Source organism: Chenopodium album, chromosome 15 (genome assembly GCF_948465745.1).
Source record: "Chenopodium album chromosome 15, dcCheAlbu1.1, whole genome shotgun sequence".
Classification (NCBI taxonomy): domain Eukaryota; kingdom Viridiplantae; phylum Streptophyta; class Magnoliopsida; order Caryophyllales; family Amaranthaceae; genus Chenopodium; species Chenopodium album.
Genome location: NC_137848.1, coordinates 16,340,340 through 16,351,321, shown reverse-complemented (window position 1 = coordinate 16,351,321; position 10,982 = coordinate 16,340,340). Strand labels below are relative to the sequence as shown.

Below are 10,982 nucleotides of genomic sequence, written 5' to 3'. Positions count from 1 at the left end.
ATCACTAAGTACTTGGGCCTCCAAACTCAAATCCGAAATAGAACCAGAATTACCATTTAATGGAGCAATGCCCAAGTCCACCATAGCAGGCCCTGATCCACCAGAAAAATTAGGTTGATTATTATAATTCCAGCTGGACCCAAACCTCATACTATTAGGTCCTTCAAGAAAGTCCGAGTCTGAGGTAGAAAATGAAAAGGAGTACTCCGAAATATTATCAAAATCACCACGTGGCATTGTTGTAAAACTTGACATAGGATTAGTATGAAATATTTGATGCGGTAGTGCTGGCCCATCACGTGTAAGTAAGTTGCACCTCACCGAACATATATGTTGTGCATGATTGACAGGTGGCGGCTCATTCTGCCAACCGCCTCTAAAATCAGCTGCCTGTGCAAAGGTAAGAGGACGACCCCCATGTGGCATCCTAGGAGGTTGAAGAGGAGCCGCCGGAGCTTCATACTCCACCCTTCTTAGCGCGATTGACACCAAGGTTCCTACGCCAAACCTCATCTTGTTCATCCCGAAAACTACCAGGAATCACTTGAGGAAAAAGCCTAGGTAATGATCTCGGCGGCATAGGAGCAGGAGGAGAATCAAGGTGGCCAGCCCCAAAATCTCTGTCAGAAGGGTGCGAGTCACCCGAGTATTCCGATGGGTCATCCTCATCATGTTCACCAAATTGAATTCCCATGGTCCAAATTGCTGGAGTCGGATTGATCCCACGAATAGCATTTGAGTATAATGGAACATCCGTAGGACCAAACAAAACACGTGCGCTGTTTTCGTGGAATCTACGAAAGCGGCGCTCAAGGTGGAAAGTTACCTTAGCTTGATCCTTTGAACACATAGTCCGATCGTGTCCGACAAAACCACACTTTTTGCAAAATCTAAAGATACCCTCGTATTTAAAACGGACCCACGTAGCTCGATTGCCATAGGTTGGGAAGTAACATTCCGCAATCAAGGGTAACAAAAGATCAACTAATAATTTGACTCGAGGACGTGAAATTGGAAACTCACCTTGTAAGTCATCCTCCAAGGTAATATCTCCAACATGAACAAGAACTGTCGCCGCCATTGCCAATGTAGAGTATTGAATGGGCAGTCCGACCACCGTCACCCACATGTCTGCAAGGTTGAGATTAAGGTTCTCAGGGACCGAGTGCCCCCTTAGTCGTTGCAGAACCATTAAACTCCCTTTAAGATGAACCCAGCCCAAATTATCAAGGTCAGCCGCATCATCTTCGTTTCCACAGAAAAAAATGAAATTGCCATCATAAGGAAACACCACTACCGATTGACGAAGTCGCCAATACCTTGAGACTAGACGCTGAATAAATCACAATCATCCCATAGACGCCCAATAACAACAAAATCCCAGCTTAAATGACTTGTTTCATACACGGGAGGTGAAAAAGGGAAAGCGCCTATTCTGTGAGGGTAAACAAAGGCAGTGGGGGAAATTCTATCACTCATTTTAACCAACTAAAACCTAAGAACATAGAATTTAGAAGCTAAAAAACTAAAGAGCCAGAGAACGAAAGAACTTGAGAACCATAGTCTTGAAGAAAAGACACTCGAAAAACAGAGAGAATTTCCTCTCACTAAAGTTTTCTCTCTCTAGAGATTTTTTTTTTAGTACATTACTTATACAATCTTGATATTCTTTTGCACATATATACGTAACGTTAGATATTTTAATTATAGTACCAAATTAGTATCTCCAATGGTAAGCTAATTGTTAAATTAGCTTGTCATGCCACATGATTTTTAGCTAATTCTCTTTGTAGCTATTTTGTACTCCAATGGTTCGCTACTAGCTTGTTAATTATGGTAAGCTAATTGTTAAATTAGCTTGTCATGCCACATATGATTTTTAGCTAATTCTCTTTGTAGCTATTTTGTACTCCAATGGTTCGCTACTAGCTTGTTAATTAAATAAGCTTGACTTGCTCAATTAGCTTTATAAATTTAATTATTTTAATATGTTAATCTCTAAAAATTTTGGAAACTTTTTTCTGAAGCAAATTAGCTTGGCCAAGATAATTGTAATTTCTAGCTCCAATGGTCAAGCTAGTTGCTAGATACTTTTGAAAATTTCAAGCAACTCCCTAGCTATAACCAATGGAATTGCTCTAAAAACCGTATTGATATCAAATGGGACAAGCATTTAAAAATAGACAGAGTATCACATTTATGTGTTATTAGATCAGTATAACTCCTTAGCTACATATTAATAATCGTATAATAAAATTTACAATCTTGATATTCTTTTGCACATATATTATACTCTTTCCTTTCCAAATTGATAGTCCCTTATGACCAATTTTAAATTCTAAGATGACAGTCTCATTTGCTTTTTTCAAGTACCATTAATGTTAACTTTTTTTTACCTAAACTCTCTCCAATTTGCAATAATATTTGTGCAAATTTAACTTTACCATGTAAATTTTGTTTTTCCATATATTCTTATTCCTTTCCCTCTCTATTTTTTGGCATACTCAATGTAAATTTATCTTTCCAATGTATTTTTATTACTTCTTATTGATGTTTATTAAATCCATGAAAATTGCCTATAACAAACTACCAATAAGGGACGGAGAGTGTGTGTGTGTATATATATATATATATATATATATATATATATATATATATATATATATATATATATATATATATATATATATAGCAAGTACATAACATCTTCCTTTAAAGCTTCTTATTTACAGAACCATTTAGGGTCTGTTCACATTTACTGAATTTCTGAACTGAACTGAGCTGAACTGAACTGTGGAGCTGAATTGAATTGAGATGAAATGAATATTTTATGAGAGAAGGAAATTAGGAGCTGAACTGAACTGTACTGATTAGTGCTGAACTGAACTGAACTGATTAGAGCTGAACTGAACTGAACTGATTAGAGCTGAACTGAACTGATTGGAGATGAACTAAACTGAACTGAATTGAACTCAACTGATATTAAGCTGAAGTGAACATGCCCTTAGAATATGCCAAAAGCATATTCATTCACATTTATAACACTAGTAATTTACATTTTTAACATTTAGATAAGTGAACTATTGATATACTCACTCCTACTTTTACTTTGGGGGACGAATCTAACCCTCCAACTTGTCTAGATTCATTGAATGTAACTAGACGATATTTGATTCCAAATTCATTTTTTGTGTTGTTAACATGTCTTGATTTACAAATAAATTTGGTACATTTACCCCAAATAACTAATGGTATGGCATAATTGTTAAGATGAGAGAATTTAGAGAGTTGTAAAAATGTGGAATAATAACTCACCTATTATCATATAGGATTGCGTGAATATATTATTCTAGCTTTTGTTTAGAATGTTCCACTCATAGTCTCATATACTTCATTTACTCCCTGTAATTGAGGATGTGTTTAGATGATATGGAACGGGTGTGCAATTGAATATGAGGGTTTGAATTGAAATATGCTTATCTTTCGTACTTTCTAATAGCGATAATGAATAATTAAGTGATCAAATACATTGATGGAATGGGTGTGCGATTGAATATGGCGGTTTGAATTGAAATATGCTTATCTTTCGTACTTTCTAATAGTGATAATGAATAATTAGTGATTAAATACACTAATGGAATGGGTGTGCAATTGGATATGAGGGGTTTGAATTGAAATATACTTATCTTTTGTACTTTCTAATAGTGATAATGAATAATATAGTTATCAAATGCACTGTAAGGTTATGAATACATACATAAAATTAATCCTTATGAATGACTTATTACGACGAATTGATGATGCACTAGCGATTAATTATGATGACGGTATATGCTGATTTAAGGGATTAAGCATATTAATATTCCGATTAAGATAATAATTGTAGGTTTGTGGCATCTTTTTGACTGTTTCTAGTTTTCTAGGTGGACGCCGCACCAATATAATCATATTCCGAACGATTAATTCATCTCTAATCACTCTTTTAAAAATCCCTTAAAAAAATCAATAAAAATCCATGCTATTTTGAAATAAGATAACAACTAATTCTTCACATTAGAGATTAAATATCCAAGAGTAATAAAATCTATACTCTTGATATTTTTTTCTTTCTCGTTCATACATACTCCATATATTTATGGAAATTTCTTCACCACACATATTTTTAAAAACTTCCCATTTACAAAAAAAAAAAATAAAAAAATAAAAAAAAAATAATAAAAAATAATAAATAAAAACCTTTAGAATATGCCAAAAGCATATTCATTCACATGTTTAATTAGTGTGTGACTAATGTCACTAATGACTAACTCATACCCAAAATTGTAAAACCCCACCAAAATTATAAAATCAACAATTAGAAAAAACTAAAAAAAAATTTACAAAAATTTTAAAAAAAATTAGAAAAGAAAACCACCAGAAACTCATGAAGATTGAGCACCCATTTGTTGAACCATAGCAGAAGAACTTAATTGAGTGCAACTAGATTGCAATTTGAGCAAAGAAGAACTAAACCCAAGCATTGAACTTCCCAAATCAAATTCCAACAAATTATTTTCCAATTGATGACCACCCAAAATCATTGAACTCCCATTTAAATCAATCCCACCATCCAAAAACCCTAAACAAATAATCTCATCATTTATCTTCACCATTGAATTATGCCCATAAATCCTCCATTTCACCATCTCACTCTGTAAAATCAGATCAATTACTGGACTTACTTTAAACCCTTCAACACCAAAGCAAACCTCAAATCCTCCTTCAGGTGGGACTCTTAGTAGATTCGGGTTCAACGCCTCGGCTTCGGTTACGAAAGCTTGAACAAGTTCTTGATAGATTCTTGTTTCCATCTTCGAGTACGGGTCGACAGTACTAATTTTGATACTTGATAAGGTGTCGCCATCGAGTGGCAGTTTCTTATTCTGAACTTTGATTGATTTGAAATTGATATTGTAAGACGAATCCCCTTCATTGTCAATTAATGGAGTATAACTCATTGACTTAAACACCTCACCTTCATCATTCCCAGTTAAGATCATCCCATTGTTGTCGGACAAACAAAGGGAGAATTTCTTGGGGTACTCCATGATATGAGATATTTGAGAAACCGGGCCAATCCGGGTTTTTCCAAGCCCGAAAACACCCTTTGACCCGGTAGGCAGCGCGGATAAGATTTTCGAGGGTGCACATGACATCAGGAACGAATCAACGACCGAAACTTTGTCGTAAAATGAAATGATGCTATCAACAAGCTCACCCGTTGCGGAACCCCCCGCGGGGTTCCGCAGCGGGAGGAAGCACGCCTGATTAGCATATGCTGAGGTTGGGCAGGGATTCGATGCGGCGGAAGTGCACTGAATTGATCGGCAGTTGACGGCAGTTGGTTGAGGGGAAGATGAACAGTCAACCCATAAAAGAGGGGAGTTGAGATCTACTACGAGTTCAGCGGGTTCAAGATGTGACCCGTGGTGAATTCGGGTCAAGTAGTGGTTTGTTGATTTGTGTTTGTTGAGAGGAAGGATGAGAGTTGATGAGAGAGAAAGTGGGAGGAGTAGAGAGAAGATTAAGACAGAGAAAGTGAAGGAAGCCATTGAAAGTTTGTGAGGAGAGAGAAAGTAGTTGTTGATTTATTGAAGAAGAAGTTTGATTTGCGTTGGAGAGGCGCCGCGGAAAAGGAAGGTTAAGGTAGGAAAGAGGAGAGATTTGGACCGTTGGATGAGGGAGGTGAAAAGGGTAAGCTGGACGGTGGATATGAGGATAAGTGTTGCGCTGCTGCTTTTTTTTTTTTTTTTTTGTTCTTTTTCTTTTCTTTTCTTTTGTTCTTTTTCATTTCCTTTTGTTAAAGAGAAAGGTTTTATAAGCTGGAATCTCTTATAAGTCCTTTTAATATGAATTAGCAGGTAAGATTCTTTAAAAGTGAGGAAAAGGGTATCCTAAAGACCTAAAGTATTTTATGAGATTTGATAACGTAGATGGCCAGCGAATATTGAAGATAAAAGCGTTTTAGATAACGGTTAGCGTTTTGATCAAATCAAAATTACTCCCTTCGTCCCTATTTGATTTTTCGAATTGTGCGTATTTATCAATACAAACATGATGACCTAAATATTGTTATTTGCTTATTACTGTCGCCGTCCCTTAATACAAAACCTCTTTTGGTTTTTGCACGGGAATTAAGTTGTAAATTTTTTAAATTTAATGATTAAAAACACATATGTGCATGTGGGTTAGAGAGAAATAGAGAGAAAGAAAAAGTAATTGGGAATAATTGAAGAGATAGAGAGAGAAAGTGTTCGAAATTAATGTTAAAATTACAAAAAAGTAAAGGAATAAAGATCGCAACTCATTAAAAAGGGGGTAATTATGTCAAAAAATACAACCTTTAAATAAACAGCTCGTCTTGTGTGTGGCCGGCCACACCGTGTGGCCACTTAAAGTAACCTCTATAACATTGATTAAGTAACCCCTATATACCTATCGAGTAACCCCTATAACACTGACCGAGTAACTCTATAACAATGATGAAGTAACCCCTTTAAAATTGACCAAGTAACCCCCATTACACTAGCGAAGTACCCCTTATAGTGACTGGCCACACGGTGTGGCCGGCCGCATATAAGACTTTGTGTTAAATAAAAAGAAATATTATATTTTGATTTATCCAAAAAGGAAATGAGGCTTTATATTAAAAGAGGGAGGGAGTAGTAAAAAATATAAAGACCTAACAAATTTTCCTACTATATATTAAAAGAAATTTAGAATATTATTTTATTTTATAAATAGTGTCAAAATTACAATTGAAAAGGATGGAGTATTTGTGTTTTGGATAAGTGTTGCGGTGTTGCTGAGTAGGAAACTGAAAAAAAAAAAAAGGTGAATACGCGAGTACACGACGATGTTTTGAATGCGGTTGGTGTACAAATACTGTTTACTGTACATAGAATTGTGTGTACAACGTGGTCATGATTTGACTTATTCAATGATGTGCGTTTCCGGTGGGGGGAGTGGATTGGTTGAGATAATTGGGCAGCTCATTGGATATGTGAGTGTGACACATATGTCTATGTAGTCAGAGATTTGTTAGAGTTCTTATCCTTTGAGAAAAATAAAGGAGAAAGAAAGGATAATTGAGTGTACTTATCCATTTCATTATATAATTTTTGGATAGTTATATTATTACTCTTAATTATTTTGATAAATATTGGACAAAGATTGATAACTAGAAGTCTAGTTAGTCTAGCACAAATTAAAATCAGGGTGATTAGATCCAAGTTCCTTCCCAACTGTTGTTGCGGGGATTGAATATATGGTCCCCCCTACCAAATGCAGTCTTAATCACTATCGCACCAATAGCCAATTAGTAAAGTTACTGATATTATGATAGTACTAATTGAAACGATTCTAACAAAATTTCATATAAATATGTTTTTTTTTACATATAATTCACAAAAGACAGTCAAAGCAGGAGTGATGAATAGTATAAAAGTCAAAGTGCGTCAAGCAAAAAAAAAAAAAGACGAAAGTATAAAATATAACATAGTCATTTTGAGTTTTGTTTGATTCGTTTTAATGATTACTTTATTAAAATTAGACTGTTATATAGTAATATTTGCACCCGAAAACACCACTAGAATCCGGGCACCACAGTTTTTCTACGACAGCTAGCAAAACTGTCGCAGTTTTTTTTTTAATTCTACGACAGTTTTAGTAGTTGTCGTAATATTACGACATTTTTGGACGATAAAACTATCGCAATGGACATTAAAAAAATAATTAAATTTTATAAATTGTCGCAAATTACGACGGTTTGAAAAACTGCGTTTTTGCAACATATTATGGCTGTCGTAGAATTGTATTTTTTTTTATCACTACGGGCATTTAAATACCCAGCAAGCCCACAACAAACTAACCCTAATCTTATGTCCACCGTTTCATCTCCATCTATCTCCTCCTTTCGCCTCTTCTCCATCTCACCTTAGCTTCTCCTCTTTGTTTCTCGTCCTCACTCAACTTTTCTTTATCGTCCCTCATTCAATCCTTTCTTTCTCGTCCTCTGTCCTTGTTTACAAAAACGGCGGTGGTGCTTAGCGAATTTCGTGTTATTGAGATTCAATTTCGTGGTGTTGAGTTTTTTTTTTTTTTTTTGTCAATTTCAACTATAAAAATTCCAGACATGGAGTTTTTATGATCAAAATTCCAGATTTTTATATTGCGAAGATGATTAGGACCAAGCTACAGTTATCATGGTCGAATTCGACCATAAAAATTCCTGATCTAGAGTTTTATGGGCGAATTTGGCCATGAAAACCCGAAGAGAGGAAATTTTCGCAAGGCATGTTGAATTTTTTGTGTTTTTAGTTTTTATTATTGTGGTTGTTTATTTTGGTTTATTTTTTTATATATTTTTATTATTTTGGTTTATTTTGTTCTTATTTTCGCTACTGTGCGATTCTATTTTTAAAATTATGTTCTTATTTTTGCTATTTTGTTCTTATTTCGCCAATTTGTTCTTATTTTGTGTTTAGTTTCACTACCGTGTATGTCAATTTTGGATTTTTTTTTTTCAGATTTAGTGTTTTATGTGGTAAAAAATGTGCGCTTTGGGTTAATTTGGTGTTTCTGGTGGCGGTGGGTGGTGGTTCGTGTGGGTTCTGGTGGTGGTGGGTGGTGGGTAGTGGGTGGTGGTTTTGTGTGATTTTTTGTGGTGGGTGGTGGTTTTGTGTGGTTTCTGGCGGCGGTGGGTGGTTGTTTGTGTGGTTTTTGCGAGTAAAGACTGAAGGGATTGAAGTAGGGCTGCTGTAGCTGGGGTGGAGGGCTTTCTTTCTTCCTTTTTTTTTGGACGATTTTTAACCTTCGCTAAAACTATTTTTGCGATAGATTCTTAGGCCGCCGTTACTTACAACGGCTATAGGCTGTCGTAAGCTTATTTTTTGCGAAAAGTTTGAAAAACTGTTGTTGAAATTAGTAAAAGCGTCGTAATTTAACTGTCATAAAAATAAAATTTTGCGACTTATATAATTATGACAAACACATTGCTACAGTTGACTACTGTAACTATTTTTTGCAACAATTTTAGTTATTTTTAGCAACAAATTTTGGCTATCGCAAAACTGCTAATTCCTTGTAGTGAAATAATAATTTACTAATATGCAATTTAAAATCTTTATGGTCAAAGTAATCGCTGGCAAAGTGTATAATCAAAGAAATAGAGTTTTATGAATATTACAACCTTTGGGGGTGTCAATTTTAAACAAGACATTACCATTTGGTAACCTGTTTTTACAAATTACCGTGACACATGTTATTGTTTTATTGGTTTTGTAATTTTAATTAATTAATTAATATTATTAAAAAAAATTAAAAGAAATAAATAAAAAAAACAAAAAAAATCTCCCAGCCACCTCCTATCCCCCTCCCCCACACGTGCGCAGCCACCGGCGATGGTACGGTTGGTGCCCAACATCTCCACCGCCAGCCGAACACTTACCCCGACCTCCCCTTCCCCCGTCGCGCCATCCAGCCAGGCCCCTTTCCCAAACCTCGATAACCACCGTCCTCCTTTTCCCTTGCCCGAAAAGTGCCCCCTCCCCTTCCCGTGAATCGGAAAAAGTGTCCCCAACAAACCTCTAAATCGTCATGGTGTTCGCGTTGTGGTAGGGCTCGTTTGTCGGAGGAAGGAAGCTCGGCCATGTTATTCACCAAAGAGGGTTGGTCAGTCGGCGCAAGGGGTTAGGGTGGGGAAGCGAAGGCTGCCGTGGTGGTGGTTGGGGTTGAGAGGGGGTTGTTTTGTTTTTTTTTTTTTAAATCTAAAATTAATCATTTTAAAAAAATCAAATTTAATGTTTAGACCAATTACCTAACGACACGTGTTATGGTAACCGGTTTGAAAAGTTACATATTTTTTGTCTTGTTTAAAATTGACACCCCGTAAAAGTTGTAATATTCATGTAAAATCAAAAGGTTGTATTATTTTTTTTTTAAAAAAAAAAACAGGCCAAAGGTTGTATTATTTTTTGCAATTTTTTCGATATTTAATTGTCAAGAAATATGAATTATAAAAATTTAATATTTGAAAATATACGTTAAAACAATTTTATTATTTACATAGGCTAGATAACCCCCGATTTTATAAATTATTGATAATTGAGGTATAGAAATCTCTAGAAAAATTTAACTCAATAGTCAATTATATTAATAATCTGTAATCTATCTATAATTAATACTAAAATAGCAACAGTTGACATCATTCTATCCTACAAACACATGTTATATTGTCATTAAAAACTTTCCCTCCAAAACTATAAATGACATCATCATTTTATAATTTTTATTTTATTTTATTAAACTTATGGTCAACTATATTATTATTTAGTACCGATTTCTGTAAAACGATCTACTCTCTTCAGCAATAATATTTTAATTTGTCTTCCTTGGCTATTCCTTTCATCATTCAATTTTTCTATGAGCTCTAATTTGTTTTTTTATTTAATGTTTGATGTATTATTTGTTTTGAGATTTTTTTTTTTTTTTTTTTGTTTTAAATTTTGGTATGAAAAAATAAACAAATTTAGAAAATTTAATTTGTTTAAATTGTGTATCGCACAAGACTAATGTAGTATAAAATAATTTCAATACCTATTATTTCATATATTTATATATTATGGTATTTTTATAAATGAAAATACATCATATTTTATTCCTTCGAATCTTCAATTTATCTATACTTAAAGCAAATCAACAATGACATGTGTTCCAGCCTTTTTTCAATATTTTTTTAATCAAATTTTCATGCATTGTAATCTAATATATATATAAATAAAGTAGGCATTATTCGGGAGCATTCGGCATGCCACATAAGAAATATACATATTTCGACCAATAAGAAAAAAGATTTGTATTTTATTTTTGAATTAAAAAATTATATCACCACCTAGATAAAAGTAACGAATTACATTTAATACATCTAAAATTTTAATGCCAAG

The 10,982-nt window shown here is 34.3% G+C and overlaps 1 protein-coding gene across 1 annotated transcript; it reads right to left on the bottom strand.

Moving 5' to 3' along the window:
* Positions 1-4,029: 4,029 nt before the first annotated feature.
* On the bottom strand, positions 4,030-6,079 carry LOC145583023 (putative aspartic proteinase GIP2). The gene has a single exon (XM_081640127.1). It carries the CDS (start codon positions 5,589-5,591, stop codon positions 4,422-4,424), a length of 1,170 nt encoding a protein of 389 aa, XP_081496253.1. The 5' UTR covers positions 5,592-6,079; the 3' UTR covers positions 4,030-4,421.
* Between the last annotated feature and the right edge of the window lie 4,903 nt (positions 6,080-10,982).

What these genes read in the sequence shown, in the direction of transcription:
- LOC145583023 (XM_081640127.1), bottom strand. Translation starts at nt 5,591, where the DNA reads ATGGCTTCCTTCACTTTCTCTGTCTTAATCTTCTCTCTACTCCTCCCA.